The sequence below is a fragment of the Cibotium barometz genome, chromosome 59 (genome assembly GCF_041138505.1).
Source record: "Cibotium barometz isolate CiBa-2024 chromosome 59, ASM4113850v1, whole genome shotgun sequence".
Classification (NCBI taxonomy): domain Eukaryota; kingdom Viridiplantae; phylum Streptophyta; class Polypodiopsida; order Cyatheales; family Cibotiaceae; genus Cibotium; species Cibotium barometz.
The window spans coordinates 10,333,840-10,352,036 of NC_141104.1; the positions used below are offsets into that span (position 1 = coordinate 10,333,840).

At 44.2% G+C, this 18,197-nt stretch overlaps 1 protein-coding gene across 5 annotated transcripts; it reads right to left on the reverse strand.

Moving 5' to 3' along the window:
* Positions 1-1,575: 1,575 nt before the first annotated feature.
* LOC147605472 (pentatricopeptide repeat-containing protein At4g13650-like) lies at positions 1,576-17,770 on the reverse strand. 5 transcript variants are annotated; one of them, XM_086793222.1, is made up of 4 exons: positions 17,561-17,770; positions 5,765-5,895; positions 5,463-5,561; positions 1,576-5,363 (listed from the first exon to the last, which is right to left on the reverse strand). In XM_086793222.1, the coding sequence occupies exon 4, from the start codon at positions 5,248-5,250 to the stop codon at positions 2,470-2,472; it is 2,781 nt and encodes a 926-aa protein (XP_086649348.1). In that variant the 5' UTR covers positions 5,251-5,363; positions 5,463-5,561; positions 5,765-5,895; positions 17,561-17,770; the 3' UTR covers positions 1,576-2,469. The 5 variants fall into 5 exon arrangements, with proteins under 5 accessions (XP_086649348.1, XP_086649349.1, XP_086649352.1 ...); XM_086793223.1 differs by having other exon boundaries at positions 5,463-5,568; XM_086793226.1 differs by lacking the exon at positions 5,765-5,895.
* Positions 17,771-18,197: the final 427 nt, after the last annotated feature.

The window sequence follows — 18,197 nt, forward strand, 5'->3', positions numbered from 1 at the left end:
GTTTGCTTATTTAAATGGTTGTTTTTTTATAGCACTTACATTTCCATATTTCTTTAGAAGGGTGCCCCATCATTCTTTATACCTAGCTTTATGCAAAACCTCAAATGAAGCACTTCTAGCTTAAGTGCAATTTGATATTCCCAAGTGTCTATGGAAGAATGCTATATTCATATCAACATAGCCAATAATATCACTTAAGTGGTACCTTTATATTAAATACTAATTCCCCTACCATGGAAAGTAAATTTAAAGAAAAACATGTGGAATCAATAATGCACTTGGAAACCATTATTGCATTTGGATTAAATGGGGGGTGAGCTTAACCACATCTAGCAATGATAGTCACATGAGATTGCAACATACATGTGTCTATGGATCAAAGGAGAGTGCATGGCTCTACTTCAAGATTGAAGATAACTCCAAAAGGAAACATTTTAGGGATTGCAAGGAATGACTACTTAACAACAAGAAGGTAAGTGAGGTCTCTTAGGCTTCTTAAAAGAGTCAAGAAGGATCTCCCAAATTGACATGGATATGAATTAAAAGGACAACTCCTAACTTCATTCAAAGAGTAGAACATCACAAATTGATTGCCCTGTTACTCAAATTCAACTCACTATTACTTTTTAGAATCATGAGTAGCCTTTCACATTCAAAACATGAATCCTGTAACAATAGTAGCATTTATTCAATTTGAGACAAATGTTAGCACAACCTGAAAGTTAAGTGTCTTGGAGCCTTTACATGCCATGGTTATTAACAGGGGAATTCATATTCAAGACTCCCATTCAAGTATATGAACATGGCAAATTCCAGATAAGTCAAACATGTCACATCATGCAACACCATCAACATGCATAGATGCATAGGCATTAGCTGTAGTAATCTTTTTGCTATAGCTGGAAGGTTGTTAGCAATAATTATGTGACTCAAATTGTTGGCCCATGTTAGATGGAAACTGCATAGATTGATGTCCTAATGTTCACATCTATCCACACATAACAAGAGAGTGAATTTTGATACATGTGAATGCCGTACAAGTTCTATTTGAGCTAATTTGATTATGTTAAACAGCATACCATTTTTATCCTTTTGTGCATACATGTATACAAAGCTTTCATTATGAAAACATTGACTCCATGTACCATACCACATGGATGGTCGTGAGATGAAGCAAGATCGACTTTCTAGCAAAGATCAACCCCCGTGTTCCCACCACCATGGCAGACTAGCCTTCCCCTCTCAGGCTACTCAAAATACTCAAAACCACACAACTCCACATGTCAAAGTGCTTCATTGTGCCACTGAAAGGGAAAGTGCCAAGTTCCTTTCACTACAAGAAGGGTGCATAAGGGGGGAATAGTTACAAAATCGCACCTAAGAAGGTTTCACACTAGTAGCCCTCCATCAAAACTACCCAGCTTTCAGTGGGGAAGGACGTCCTCTACTCATAAGAACCCCCCTACAAAAATTGTCATACGGAAAGTTATTACAATAAGAGCATAACATGGAACTTATTATTTAGTTGGATGTGAATATAAGGCACATGATCAAAAAGGGCAAAGAGAAACGCAATACGCCTAATGCACATCATGATATACTGTACCTTGTAAATATATGAAAGAGAGCTTGACCAGTAAACAAACCGTTGAGGCACCTCTGAAAGCTTTTGCTTCTAGTCACTTTTCAGTTTGACATGTAGCAAATGCTTGTTACTGGATTCAGTAAAAGCCGTAGTTATTTGATTTCACTAGGTATATTGCTTGAAACGTAGGGCTTATGTCCTTAAGGCAATAGTCTAGTGGTTAAGAGCCCAAGATTCTCAATGGGAAGATTTTGAGCTCATAACCCATACCCCTTGCAAACTTGCAAGGTACTTTCCACCTTCAGTATGTGCAGATGGGGATGATAATTGCCACACCTACACCAGTGACGACTTTCCAGGCACTTTTCACCTTCAATATGTGCGGATGGGCATGATGATTGCCAGCAACGACTCACTGACTCACTGGGCACTTTCCATCATCCATGGCATTAGTGCAGGGACAACGGCATGCAATTCAGCTCCTTGAAGCTTCATCATGTCTGGCGCAGGGACATGGCTGCCATGATCATCACGATCGCAGCTCTGCTCTGACAGTCCTCTCAACAACTGTGCAGGGTGTTCACTCCAACTTGCCAAGTGGGTTATTTGTGAAGCGTGTCCTGTGGCTTGTTCGCTGCCTTGACTGGCAAATATTTGGAAGGGCAGTACCCCCACTCGGGTGTGGGACTGTCCTTCAAAAAAAAAAAGTCAAAATGTGCTTGCCTGGTCACTTCGAAGTCGAAATGTAGCTTTCTTGACTTCGTTCAGCAGCTCAGCCCACCCCACACCCCACCCATGACAAAGGGGAAAAACCTCCCAGATGGATTATCCGTTTATATCCCCGTCATCACTCCATGACCATGTGATACTTTGAGCTTTTGATGTCACACCTTGTCCATCTTATTTCGCAACTTGGCAGCTTCATCCCAACTGCCACAGGCCGCATAAATGTTTGATAGCAGCAAGTAAGCTGCAGTTGATTTCGGTTCCAACTCAATCACAGATGCAAACACACATCTTCCAATGGCCACATTACCATGATATCTGCAAGCACCAAGTAAGGCCATCCACACCGTGACATTCGGTTGTATTGGCATTTCATTGATGAAATCTTCAGCTTCCTGTAGACAGCCTGCTCGGCCGAGCAAATCGGCCACAGATGCATAATGTTCCATGGTGGGCAAGACACCATAAGCCTTAATAAACAAATAAAACTGGCTGCATCCCTCCATTTTGAGCCCCTTGTGATTACATGCAGACAAATTGGACATGAACGTGACCTCATCCGGCTTCATTCGCATAGCTTGCATCTGCTCAAATGTTGCAATCGCCTCCTTGCCAAGCCCATGCTGAGCATATCCTGCAATCATTACATTCCATGAAATAGCGTCTTTATCACACATTTTGTTAAACATCTCACATGCATCACCTATGCTCCCACACTTCGCATACATGTCAATCAAGGTATTACATATTGCAACATCCAGGTCAAATCCACATCTCTTAATCTGAGCATGTACTTTCTTGCCCCACTCCAAAGCCCCTAGCATACTGCAAGCCTTCATAGCACTGATAAAAGTTAATATATCTGGCTCTGCACCCACTTGACGCATAGCTTCAAACAGTTGAAGGGCTTCCTTGTCATGCCCTTCTTGAACAAACCCTGCAATCATCACATTCCATGAGACCACATTCCACACACACGTGTTTTTGAACACTTCACATGCCCAGTCGATACTCTCACATTTCACATACATGTTAATGATGGTATTAGCAAGAGCAACATCGGATTGAAAGCCACATCTAAGGACATCCACATGAATTTGTTTGCCCTGCTCAAGATCCATAAGGCCAGCACATATTTTAAGAATGCTGATAAATGAGATCCTGTCCGGCTGCAAACCTTCCTGTTGCATTCTTTTGAAAAGTATAACCGCCTCCTTCCACATACCATGCTGGGAGTATCCAGTGATCATGCCTGTCCACGAGACAACATCTCTATGGGATAAACTTTCAAACATGTGATGTGCATCCTCTAAGCTCCCACATTTTGCATACATATCAACAAGTGAAGTTAAGATGAAATGGTCAAAATCCAAGCCACTCCTGACAACTTGGGCATGAACAGCTTTCCCCTCATCCAATCTAACCATCTTGGTACATGTTTTGAGTATGTTGACATATGTGAAAGCGTCCAACCCCATGCCTTCCTCTTGCATTCTGTCAAACAGGGCAAAAGCTCGCTTATCAAGCCCTTGCTCAGAGTATGCTGTGATAAGTGCATTCCAAACTGCAATGTTATTCTTCTCCATAGAGTTAAACACTACCAAGGCATCTTCAATGCTCTTGCATTTTGCATACAACTCAATCAATCCACTACCCAGAGACACGTTGGACTCAAATCCACTTCTTATGATACAGGCATGTACATGCTTGCCAAGTTCAAGGGCTGCCAAAGCAGTGCAGGCTTTGAGGATAGTAGCGTACGTGATACTGTCTGGTTTTATACTGTCTTGATGCATGTGTTTGTAAAGTGTGATAGCCTCCATGCAGAGGCCTTGCTGAGTGTAACCCATAAGCATCACATTCCATGAGACTATACTCTTTTCACACACATTGTCAAAAATCTCACGGGCTTCCTTTAAGCAATGGCATTTGGCATACATATCAATAAGGGCATTTCTAATGTGCAGATCCGACTCGAACCCACTTCTAACCAATTGAGCATGCACATATTTGCCCTCTTTCAGAACCACCCCTTTGGCACACCCTTTGAGCATGCCCAAAACCGTGAGGTTGTTCGGGCTCATCCCTTCTTGCTTCATCTGCTCATACAGTGCAAGAGCCTCTTCACAAAGGCCTTGCTCTGCATATACAGTAATCATGACATTCCACGAAACCACATCGCGCTCGTACATTCTTTCAAACATTTGGCACGCATCATGTATGCTGCTACATTTGCCATACATGTCGATAAGGCTGCTCTCCACATGCATATTTGAGCCAAAACCACTCCAGATTATGAGTACATGGATTTTTTTGCCCTCCTCTAAGACTTCCAAGATGGCACATGCTTTAAGTACTTTGACTAATGTGCCTTTGGTTGGCTCTATGCCCTCCTGCTGCATTTGTCCAAACAGACTTATAGCCCTTCTACCATATCCCTGGTCTGCATATCCGGCAATCATCGCATTCCACATAACAGTGTCTCGGCGGCACATCATGTCAAACACTTGAAAAGCATCAAGCAAGTTGCTCGATTTTGCATAAATATCAACTAGGGCACTGCCAATAAAAACATCCGACTCCAGGCCACATTGGATGATGTAGGCATGGACCCTTTTGATTTGCTCCCACTCAGCCAACTTGGCATATGTTTTCAATATGAAAACAAATGCCAACAGGTTTGGCTCCATGCCATACTGTTGCATTTTTTGGAATGTTTTAAGAACCTTCTCAATCTTCCCCTGCTTCATATACGTTGACATGTGCACAGTTGATAAAGCCATACTGTGGCTGGAAGTTTCGTCCACAATTTCGCGTGCATCTGAAACACCTCCATACTTCGTACAAACCTCGACAGACACCTTGGGGAGACAAATCTCTCGAAAATTGCCATTGACTAGTAATGCAGGAACTCTTTTGCCATACAGCAGAGCTTTCATTTCAATGCATTCACTTGAGAAGAAAGATGGCCTCCATTCTCCATTGGGACATCCAGGAGCAAAAGTTTCCTGCACTTTCTGTATTTCTTGAGGTTACATCAACAGCATTACCCCTGCATTGACCATACATAGCTTAAACATTCCTTGCAGAAGGTGATTTTGCCAAGAAAACCAAAATCTTGAACCACTAGTCAAAGGATTTTAGTACATACATATAGAAACTTCCAGTTTAAACCCCTAATCATCCCTTGCAGATATCCTTCTATGGTTGCAAGTCCCTCTTACTCACTCTGGCAGCCTGGCCTGAAAATCTATACACTGAAGGAAAATGCATTCAATAAGGCGTAGTTGGGTGCATCAGCAAGTAAAGCGGATCGATGCATTATGGGGTTTGTCTGTTAGCATTAATCTGACTGCTATTTCTATGAATGCAATATACATATTGATAACCTAGGAAATTCCTGTATTGAGTGATTGTTTGCAAAAAATTCCATTATCATCTCTATGCACTCACAGAATTTTGCTTTAGTCTCTAGCCATTCTCCTTCATTTGTTTTCAGAGCTTAGGTCCCCCGGGCCCCTACCCACCTTCTCTCACCAGTTGCTTGCTGTTAGGGCTTCGCTAGGCTGCTTTTTGGGCACCAACTGCACAAGTTTTTGTAAGAAGAAAAGATTTCATTACCTGTCCTAGACTGAATTTCAGCCTCGTGTTCACTAAATTGCAGATCAAATTACCAGTTGCAGATTTCAATTGTTTTGGTTCTGAAAGATGACACTTCTGCCACTTTATTTCAGGACAACACTTCTGGCAACATGGGAGCACAAAAACCTTTTTTGCATGAAAACAATATTTGAAACTGATTTGGAGTAGCTTTATCGAGCCAAAAGTCATTGTGTTTATTCACACTTCCACCAGAGACCCCTCACAACAGTATCACAGCACACCTAGACAACTGGTTTTCAACTAGAACTTTCTTTGGCAAGCTTGAAGACAACCAAGCCCAACCAAAACCAAGGGAATGAAGTGGAGCACAAGAGCCAAGGCGTGAAGCCCAAGGAGAGCCCAAGGACCAGGGCGGCAGCAACACACATGCCAAGGAGAGCCACCCAGCCACGAGCACGAAGCACAGTGCCCAAAGGTTACTCGTGAGCAGACCAGGGCGGCAGCAACACGCATGCCAAGGAGAGCCGCCCAGCCACAAGCGCGAAGCACGGTACCCAAAGGTTACTCGTGAGCAGCCCCAAGCATGGAGAGGAGGACAGGGACTCCCTCAAACTCTCTCACTATCCCTACATGCCCCATTGGTGCGGACCATACTTATTTGGCTTTTTCTCTTAGGAGCTCTCTTGATCTGCCACCCCCGACCACTCAGGCATCTCGTACCATCTTCCACTTTACCCGGGAGCTTGCAGACGTTTACGATGTTCCGCACCAGCCACTCATCCCTTGCCCCACCGAGACTCCACCGACCTCATCGGTTTTCTTTACTACCGATATGGCCAACATGGGAGAGCTGAGGATCACACTGGCTTACAGGGAATCTCTACCAGTAAAATCTTTTGGACTTACACCCCTTGTAGATCCTTGAGATTGAGGGGGGTTGTCACATGCACCCTGCACTCGTGGGAACGTTTTTTATTTCTTCCTTCTCAACTTTTCAATTGCCCTAAAACGTTGGACACAACGTCCATGATTGGAAAGTTTCAATAGCAAAACGCGTTTCACGTTTCGTCAGCAAACGAAACGCGTTTCGCGGTGACCCTGATTGGAACCCAATACTGTGTCAACTACTATCTTCTTTCTCTCTCTTCTCTTCTCCCTCAAAGTGGAATTGCACAGACTCACAGGTATAAAGAAGGCTTTGTTGCGCCTTATGACAATCAACCCATTGCATGCTACATTGGTATCAGAGTTGTAGGTTGTAACCCAACTTGGCTTCCCTAAAGTAAGAGCATTCCGTGGATGGTAAAACTGTAGTCAGGAAAAACCACCCAAGCCTCCACAATGTCAAGAGAGACATCATCAGCAAGCTACAAAGAAGATATTGAAGAAGAGATCTACAAGGAAGACAATGATAGAATGTGCAGCGGAAGAAGGGAAAGTGGAAATGTCAAATCCCCAAAGGATCTCCTCGTAGAACGTCGAGACTCGAAACCTGCAAACAAACAACTAAACAAGAAGGCGGTGCAGGCCTGACTCACCACCCAACCATGACAGCCGTGGGCAAGCCCACAATCTTGGCTGTCCCCACCGAGCCACGAGCTGAGCTAACTAGGTTGACGTACCGACCAATCTCTACCTCGCGATGTCCCATACCACCACGAAGCTACCCTCGTCGGCCTCGAGATTGCTGCCGGCCTCGGCTGCGTAAAGCAGGTGCACGTCTGCACTAGATCCAGGCTCCAGATCATAGAGCTCTCACAAATCTCACGAGACTCTATATGACTAATGACTAACCTTGGCCACTCTTTTATAGGTTCTTGGCCGGTCATCGGGCGTCCACACTTGGGCGCCTGCCCGTCCATACTTGGATGCCCGCCTGTTAGTCTATCCCTAACTCAGCTTTCCAATCAGCCTGCCTAGCTCCAAGCTTCCCCAAACCTCGAAGCTAGTCTTGTGTGCGTGTAGCACACGGTAGATATGTCAGAATACGCAGCGGAGATGATGACCAAATCTGGGAACACAAGAGCAAAAACAAAAACGCAGGCAGAAAAACAGCACAAGAGAGAGACAGATGTAGGCGTGTAACTCTGCTCTATATACACAAGAAGATCCCGAGGAATGATACAAATGAGGTATGGGGGTTGGGGTCCTATATATACCTCCCTAGAGGGCAGTCGGCCAGCACAAAGAGTGCCCACGACTGAGGAAAAGATCCCACGACTGCATAAATGCAGTCGGCCAGCAAACAGGTGCCCACGACTGATCAAACCCAGTCGGCCAGCAGCCCAGTAGCCCACGACTGATCAACATGGAGTCGGCCAGCACTGGGGTGCTCCTGGCATCACCTGGCAGCCCTCCCAAGCCTCAGAAAAATGGAAAAAAATAGGGAAAAAATACGGAGAGTGGGGAAAAATGGAAAAACACCTCATAAGGGCGGGCACACCCACAACAAAGGCCCTGGTGTATAAAACTAGACAGGAGATGACTTCTAACAAGATACACACTGTGCACATGACATACTCCCCTTCCTCTAAGAGCTCACTCTTGAGCTCACTAAAAAGCCAGGATAATCTCTCTGAAGAGTAGTCAATGTCTCCCATGTAGCGTCCTCCTCAACACGATCCTTCCACTTAATCTTGTATTCCGTGATAAGCGTATTACGCAATCTTCTTTCACGAAATCCAAGAATCCTTTCAGGTTCGTGTGGAACAAATGTCACATGAGAAGGCAAATCCAATTCATATGCAACTGAACCAATCCGTCGTGTAATACGAAATGGTACACAGTATCTAGGGGATAATTTCGGAGATCGACCTGTTCGTAAAGTCTCGGAATCTTTAATTTCGGAGATCGACCTGTACCACGCGGAAGCTTTGGGGGTCTTCTTTTAGCTAAACACTCCTGGAAACATGCTAATGCAAAACGCATATATGGAGAGAGAGTAGAGAGAGAGAGAGATGTGCTGGAAAATTCAGTATATTGATATGGTACAAAGAAAAAAAAAACTTTGCTACAGCCCTAGGCTGTCTTCATAAAAGGTGGTAAACACCCAAAATCTGGTCCTACTATAGGACCCTAGGGACCCAATCCCTAAAGGATTGAATGAGTCCAACTATGAGCTACCTTGCCTATTTATAGCTCCTTTATTTCCTTGGAGAACTGGCCGACTGCTGGTCGGCCAGCAATCTTGGCCTTATATCCATAATATCCAGCGCCGCCCTCTGGTTGGTCCAGCCGCCTCTTGTTTTGGTCCAGCCACCCACCTTCTGTAAGCAGCCGACAGCCCTTCCTCGTTCAGCCGACACCGCACCATTCCATGTCCTGGCTCCAAGTCCAAGCTACTACCTCATCTGCACCCTGATGCTCCTAACGTCTGGTTCTTATTCTTTATCTGGCTGCCTCTTCTGGATCAGCACCTGAGAACATCCATGGCATCTTTCATGCACATGACATCCCCCTCTGCTAAACTTGATGACGAGATTCCAAACTGTTCTTGGATGACTGTCATCATCCCAATCTTTTCCCGAAGTCCCTCTGTCATCCATCCATCCCTAGCAACCCTTTTCTCTGAAAGCCCGGCCCGGTCTCCAAACCACTCTGTCACACACTAAGATCTATGCATCTGATTCCATCTAGTCCACAATCCATTCCTGCCCTAACTCTGAACACTGTCTTGGTCTTCATTCCTGAGAAATGAGTCTGGCACTCTCACATAACCCTTGGAGGGTAAACCTCCCTTGGGACCGTTGCCCGAGAACCTATCTGGCTCACAGGCCTGCCATCCCCTCTGGCTCTGTGGAACACCACCAACAAACCTCCTGGGAGCTCTTCCCGATTCTGTGCTCCTTGCCTTGGGCTTCATATCCGTGTACTTTCCTATACCTTGGACCTGTACACTGTCATATGGAACTGAATCAGTGTTTAGTTTTGCTAAGCCTGATGCTCTGATACCAATGTAACACGCGGAAGCTCTGGGGGTCTTCTTTCAACCCTAAACACTCCTGGAAACATGCTGATGCAAAACGCAGATATGGAGAGAGAGTAGAGAGAGAGAGATGTGCTGGAAAATTCAATATATTGATATGGTACAAAAAGGGTACTTTGCTACAACCCTACGCTGTCTTCATAAAAGGTGGTAAACACCCAAAATCTGGTCCTACTATAGGACCCAAGGGACCCAATCCCTAAAGGATTGAATGAGTCCAACTATGAGCTACCTTGTCTATTTATAGCTCCTTTATTTCCTCGGAGAACTGGCCGACTGCTGGTCGGCCAGCAATCTTGGCCTTATATCCATAATATCCAGCACCGCCCTCTGGTTGGTCCAGCCACCTCGTGCTTTGGTCCAGCCGCCCACCTTCTGTAAGCAGCCGACAGCGCATCATTCCTTGTCCAAGCTACTACCTCATCTGCACCCTGATGCTCCTAACGTCTGGTTCATATTCTTTATCTCGCTGCCTCTTCTGGATCAACACTGAGAATGTCCATGGCATCTTTCATGCACATGACATATTTCGGATTTCGCAAATACACCATCGTTCCTTCAAAGAACTCTCTGGGTGAACGATGTCTATTAGAATAAAATCTGTCTCGGTCTTGAGAACTTCTAATAGATTCCTTCGCAACCTGTAACATTTCTTGCATATCTTGCAAAAAATTACATGCTGCATCATGCTAAAGTCCTGAGAATCCTACTGTAACAGGTGACCTAGGTTGAAAACCATACATAAGCATGAAAGGACTAAAACCTGTACTCGTATGCTTAGTACTCTTATGTGCAAATTCTAACATAGGAAGATAATCCTCCCATAAACTCTGTCTTTTGGATACATATGCTCGAAGCATATCCTCCAAAATCTGATTCACTCTTTCAGTCTGGCCATCAGATTGAGGATGATCTGAGGAACTCAAATTCAAAGTTGTTTCCAACTTCTCAAAAACAAGTTTCCAAAAATCACTCATAAACTTAGAGTCTCTATCACTGACTATGTCCTACAGTAACCCGTACAGTCTAAACAATTTCTCGATAAACTGCCTTGCTAATTGCGTAGCTGTAATAGTCTTCCAGGTCGATAAAAATCTAGCCATTTTTATCAAGCGATCTACCACAACCTAAATAGAATCGTGGCCTTGATGTGTTCTTGGCAATCCGGTAATAAAATCCATGGAAATACTTTCCCATTTATTACCTGGGATTTGCAAAGGATGCAACAACCCAGCCTGTCTAAAGCGTTCAGCTTTATTAGCTTGACAAACTTGACTCTTGAGAACATAATCTTCTACATACCCTTTCATCTTTGGCTAATAAAAAGTGTGTTTCACTAAAAATAATGTCTTATGTACCCCAGGGTGTCCAGCAGAAGGGGCATCGTAACACTCCTTAAGAATCTTGGACCTAGTGTCCGGGATCTGTGGTACACAAATTTTGTCATTACGGAATAGTAAACCATTCCGAATCATCCACTGGCCTCCTGTAGCTGCCTGAATGGTAGACTCCTCAGTCATTGAGTCTTGGTCAATCAATGAGCTCCCGTCCTGCATCTTCTGTCAAAATGCACCAAAATAACTATCAGTCGTCCTACAAAACTCTCTCAATAACTGAAATAAGTCAGTAGAAATCTCGATGAACGACAAAGTATTCACCTCTCTAATTCGACTAAGCGCATCTGCAACACTATTCATGGACCCTTTTCTATAACGAATCTCAAAATCAAAATCTTGCATTAACTCAGCCCAACGAGCTTTCCTTCATCTCAAATCATCCGCATCACACACATACTTGATTGATTGATGATTAGTCAATACTACAAACTTGGAGCCATATAAATAATGTCTCTAAACCTTGAGAGCATGAATCACAGCATAAAGCTCCTTCTCAAGGATTGGCAACAAGATTGAGTGTCGTCTAGCTTTTTACTTTCAAAAGCAACCGGTCTACCATCTTGAAATAGAGCAACCCCAATGGCATAGTCACTGGCATCAGTTTCAAGAACATAAGGCCGACTAGGATCAGGTATTGCTAAGATAGATGCTTCCTTGACTTTATCTTTCAAAAGTCTGAAGGTCATATGCAAATCGTTATTCCAAGTGATAGGCTGATTTGACTTATGTCCACGACCTTTCAACAAGTTGGTCATCGGTAGTGTGAGCTGAGAGTACTCCCGCACAGATTTCCGAAGAAAAACAACAAAACCAAGAAAAGAACGAAGTTGTTTCACTGTTCGCGGTATAGGCTAGTCCAGAACCTTCTGAACTCGGTCATAGTCAATGCTCAATCCATCTCTAGTGATCTTGTGTCCCAAGTAAATGATTTCTGTCATAAAAAACTCACATTTACTTAATTTAGCATACAGTCGATTCTGTCTTAAAATAGATAAGACAATCGTGAGGTGTCGACATGATCCTCAAGAGTACGACTATATATCAAAATATCATCAAGGAACACCACCACAAATTTTCCCAAATGTTCACGAAAAAGATCGTTCATCATTTGCTGGAAAGTAGCTGGTGTGTGGGAGAGAGAATTAGGGTTTGAGAGTAATTCATGTGGGAGACATACACAGAGAGAACAAGGGAGAGAGAGAGAGAGAGAGTTGTGGGGATAAGTCAACTCATCATTTGTGTGTGTGACTCCCCTATCACACATGTATATTGCACTAGTATACATAGTGCACTTAGTACATTAAAAGTACTAAGTGTACTATGTACTATAACTTATGGGCTTGTACACACTATAAGGGTGTGGGCATAATGCCGTGTGGGAGAGAGAATTAGGGTTTGAGAGACATACACAGAGAGAACAAGGGAGAGAGAGAGAGAGAGTTGTGGGGATAAGTCAACTCATCATTTGTGTGTGTGACTCCCTTATCACACATGTATATTGCACTAGTACACATAGTGCACTTAGTACATTAAAAGTACTAAGTGTACTATGTACTATAACTTATGGGCTTGTACACACTATAAGGGTGTGGACATAATGCCTTTACCCCAACAACCTCCCACTTAAAGGCAAAGTGCCCTTAAATGAAGGAAAAGAAAAAATCAGCATGTACATGATAATATACAAGGCCATATCAAGGCTGAAACTGGCCTCATCCAATGCCCATCAAGTGTCTGCAATGAGCAAACCGCTCCGGAGGCAAACTCTTTGTCAACAGATCAGCCGGGTTGTCATCCGTATGAATCTTAACAAGCTGAATTTGCTTGTTCTCTATCACCTCTCTGATGAAGTGATACTTCACATCCACATGCTTCGTCTTTGCATGAAAGACAGGGTTCTTTGCCAATTGGATGGCACTCTGACTGTCACAATGCAACAATGGAATATCCCCTGTATAGCCCAAATCAACCACTAACCGAGATAGCCATAATGCCTCCTTGCAAGCCTCTGTGGCTGCAATATACTCGGCCTCTGTAGTAGATAAGGTTGTGCACTTCTGCATCCTGGATATCCATGACACAGCACCTCCTGTGAATGTAAATACATAACCGGTAGTAGACTTCCGGTTATCTGGATGACCGGCATAATCCGAATCCGTGTAACCATGCACTAATGCATCCTGTTTGCCAAAACATATGCACATATCCTCTGTGCCCTTCAGGTATCTCATGACACCTTTCACTGCTTCCCAATGCTTCTTGCCAGGGTTGGCCATGTATCTAGAAACCACTCCCACTGCAAATGCAATGTCCGGCCTAGTAGCAACCATGGCATACATGAGACTGCCACAAGCTGAAGCATACGGAACCTTGGCCATATCAGCCCTGTCTCTATCCGACTGTGGGCTGTCCATAGCACTGAGTTTCACATATGGAGGCAAAGGAGTACTAGTCTTCTTCCCCCCGTCCATATTGAACCTCTGCAAAACTTTGCCAATGTATTCCTTCTGAGACAAATACAACACATGCTGATTCCTGTCCCGAAGTATCCGCATACCCAAAATGTGATTTGCATCACCCAAATCCTTCATATCAAAGGTTTGATGCAGCCTCTTCGTCAAGGCATCCATCTCTTTACGAGATTTCCCGGCAATCAACATATCATCAACATACAAGATGAGGATCAATAGACTGCCATCCAAAGCTTTCTTGGTGTACAAACAGTGATCTATGTCACTTCTCCTGAATTTATGAGATTTCATGAATGTATCAAATTTATGATACCATTCCCTTGGTACCTGTTTGAGTTCATAAAGACTCTTTTTTCAGCTTGCATACAAGCTTCTCCTTTCCACTCACTGCATAACCCTCTTGCTACTGCATATATATCTCCTCATGGAGATCACCGTGAAGAAAAGCAGTCTTCACATCCATCTGAATCAAGTCCAGATCATCATGCGCAACCAAAGCTAACACAGCTCTAAGTGTGGTCATTTTGACCACTGGAGAGAAGATCTCCTCAAAGTCCACACCATATTCCTGCTTGAAGCCCTTAGCCACTAACCTGGCTTTGTATCTTGGCTTTGCATCAGGTGCAACTTTGAGTCTGTAAACCCACTTGCATGGCAAAACCTTCTTGCCTGTAGGCAAATGCACCAACTTCCATGTTCCATTTTTGTGCAGAGAATCCATCTCTGACTTCATGGCACGCTCCCATAGAGCCTTGTCTGCCCTCTGTAAAGCCTCCTTATAACATGAGGGCTCCCCACAGTCAGTGAGCATCAAGTAGTCAACCCCTGGAACAAACCTGTCAGGGGCTCTGGAGGGTCTTGTGGACCTCCGTACCCAATGACCATCATTTGCAGGTTGCTATCCAGCCTGCATATCACCCATTGGTGGCTCCTGTTCCATGCCATAAGGTTGAAAAATCATGCCCGGTATCTCCTCTAACTGTGGTATATCCATAGGGATATCATCTGCCATCTCTGGCTGTCCATTTGAACCATTTTCAGCACCATTTAAGGGCTGGTTTTGCTGCTGTAATGGCTGATTTACAACCCTTGGTTGTTGTCCATGATGTCCATCATCATCAAAGATGACTCTGCTAGGCTCCTGTTGCCTTGCAGGCTCCTTATACATGCATGTTTCATCAAAAATGACATCATTGCTGCGTATAATCTTTCTATTCACGGGATCCCAAAGTCTATACCCCATTTCACCTCTGTCACCATATCCTAGGAATATGCATTTGTGAGACTTAGGATCAAGTTTGGTGCGCATTTCCCTGCGTATGTGCACGTACGCAACGCAACCAAACACTCTCAAGTGCTTGTATGACGGAGGCTTCCCTGTCCATACTTCCTCTGGCACTTTCCCACCAAGCCTCGTGTTAGGTGACCTGTTTATAAGATGAACGGCTGTCATAACAGCTTCAGCCCAAAAACCATGAGGTAATGCAGCATGTGACAACGTAGAACGGACCTTCTCCTGAATGGTCCTGTTCATCCTCTCTGCTGTCCCGTTTTGTGGAGGATCATAAGGAGTAGAGAGCTCCCTTTTGATGCCTTTAGCATCACAAAAGTCCTGAAACTGTTTGGACATTTACTCTCCACCATTGTCGGAACGCAAAGCCTTCAGTGTTTTGCCAGTTTGATTCTCAACAAGAGCAACAAACTTTTGAAACACTGAGAATGTATCACTCTTCAAACGAAGAGGATAAACCCACACCTTGCGTGTGGCATCATCAATAAAAGACACAAAATATTTTGCCCCTCCCAAAGAAAGCTGAGGCATCTCACATACATCTGTATGCACAAGCTCTAACTGAGCATCTTTCTGTCCAAGAGCTTTCTTGTGGGGGCACTATAGTTGCCTACCATATATACAATGCTCACAAAACTGAAAACTTGAAAACTTTAGAGAAGGCAAGTAACCCAAACGAGACAATTGCTCCATTCCTTTGACACTCATGTGTCCCAACCGGCTATGCCACATAGAGATTTTCGGCAGCTCGGTTGCATTTACAGTAGCATGGTGACAAACACCTGCATGCATGAAGTAAAGAGTGTCCACCTTAGAGCCTCTGGCAACAACCAGTGAGTCCTTACTAATTTTCCACTTTCCACGACCAAATGTGGTAACATAATCAGCATCATCAAGCTGTCCAGTGGAAAGCAGATTCTTCTTGATCTCAGGCACATGCCTGACATCATGGAGCATAAGCTGTGAGCCATCTGAAAACACAAGCCTCACATCACCTCTGCCAAGAATCTTGCATGCATGGTTATCACCCAAATAAACCACTCCTTCATTGCCAGCAGTATACCTGACAAACAAGTCTCTGCAACCTGTGACATGAAAGGAGGCACCTGAATCAATGATCCATGAGTGCATACCATGACCACCTGTAAGAAGTGAATGGGCATCAAGTGAAGACGTAAATAGGACCTCATCCTCACTGCCACGTGCATGTGACACATTGATTTCTTCAATCTTGACTCCACTTTTGCCCTTTGGCTTTACATCTTTGGCTTCATCTTTCTCTTTATCTTTGCCTTTTCCCTTTTCCTTTTGATCATTTTTCCATTTGTAGAATTGCTTTTTAATGTGTCCCTTCTTGCCACAATAATGGCATTCCAAATCCTTTTGGAGCGAGACTTGCTCCTTCCCCGTTCTTGGCTTTTTCCCCTTTGTTGGGATCTCCCACGTGCATTCATTGCATTGGACTTTCCAACAGAGTTGTTTTTCCTGTTCATCTCTTCTTGAAGAAGAGCACCCTCAACATCTGCATATGACAGCATAGCATGCGAATTGCTAGTGGCTGTCCTGAATGTGTCCCAACTCTCTGGCAAAGTGCATAACAGAAAAGTGGCTTTGAACTCATCGTCCATTGCCAACTTTTGATTAATGACCTGGCTGACAATACCATTAAACTCATTTAGATGGGCTGTCATAGACGCCCCTTCCTTCATCTGAAGACCTATGAGATGGTGTCTTCATGGACACTTCCTTATGTAGTGATGCCTTCTTTGAAGCTTCTTTCTTCTTCTCTTGACTCCAGGTCCGAAGCCTTAACCCTAATCCTAGGTTAACCCTAACCCAAGGTTAGGGTTACACGCCCCTTGTCCTAATCCTAGGTCTGTCGGGACGTAACAATGACAATGTATACCACCTCAGGCTTTGTGGTGGGGGATCAAGGACGACTACTTTGAGATGCGGACCTCAAAGAGGCGGATTAGCCCACTTCCCCACAGCAAGTGAGGATAGTGGGCTTCCACAACCATCGGTGGCAAATCCCCATGAAGGTAACCAATGACCCCGCCTGGCGGGGCACCCTAGCATGATAGCCACTTCAAGAAGAGCACGCCCCCTCTCCTCCCCCCTAATATGAATATGGGGTCATGTTTATACACACATATATGTTTAAATAAAGGTGAGAAATCATATTTCAACAGGCAAGAAAAAATTACACTATATGCAAGGTCTTGTTTGAAGTGGGTTATATATTATCTATTTAGGTGAGATTCAAACTCATGTCCCCTTCGGAACAGCATGGTGTGATAGCCACTAAGGCAAGAACCCCAAAACCCAAGGTTGGTTTTTAACCAGGCAGCCTTGGCATCAAAAATAGAAGATCAATAAAATATATGTTTTTGAAAATTTTGGTGGTTTTTTAAGGGTTTAAAGAATTCAGCATCCCCACGCCCAGTGAACGCTGGAGTACAAAAACACCATAACTATGTAGAATCTCAGAAGAATGGTTACCTGCAAACTGCGATTGCAAGTTGAATTTTCAACTGCCTACAACAAGGACCATGGCGGGGTCTTGAAGGTGTGTGGCTGTGTTTGCAGATCGTGCTGCATATTAAGCTGGTGACACACATGCATGTAGTAGGAAGCCCTCGCCTGGTAGAAAGAGGTCCATAGCTCCATCTCCAAAAAGAGGAGGCATGCCATTTACAGCATTATTTTTGGCCTGTCATTAGGCCCAACGTTTTTTTTAAAAAAATTGCGAGGGATTTTTTTATTTTTTTTAAGGAAAGGGACATGCCATATAGGCCCGTTACACATATCCCACCGCCCATGTATGGGCAGGCGAGATTGCCTGCCCATGAATTATGGGCGGTGGATACCCCCACCACATCAGCATGGGCAGGCAGGGGTATGGCGATGTGTAATGGGCCTTAGGCATGTCGGAGAAGGGGGCAGGTATTGAACCCAAGCCGCGGTGGTGTAAGGGTAAGAGCCCTTACCACTTAGGCCCAATGTTCAAGGAAAAAAAGGTTTATTCTCATGGACGTGGCTATGTTACCCATGTTTTTGTTTTTTCTTTTTTTGGTCCCCGGACTATGTGGTGAGGTGAATGGGTTGCTCCCCATCCAACGCTCGAGATTATTTCCTA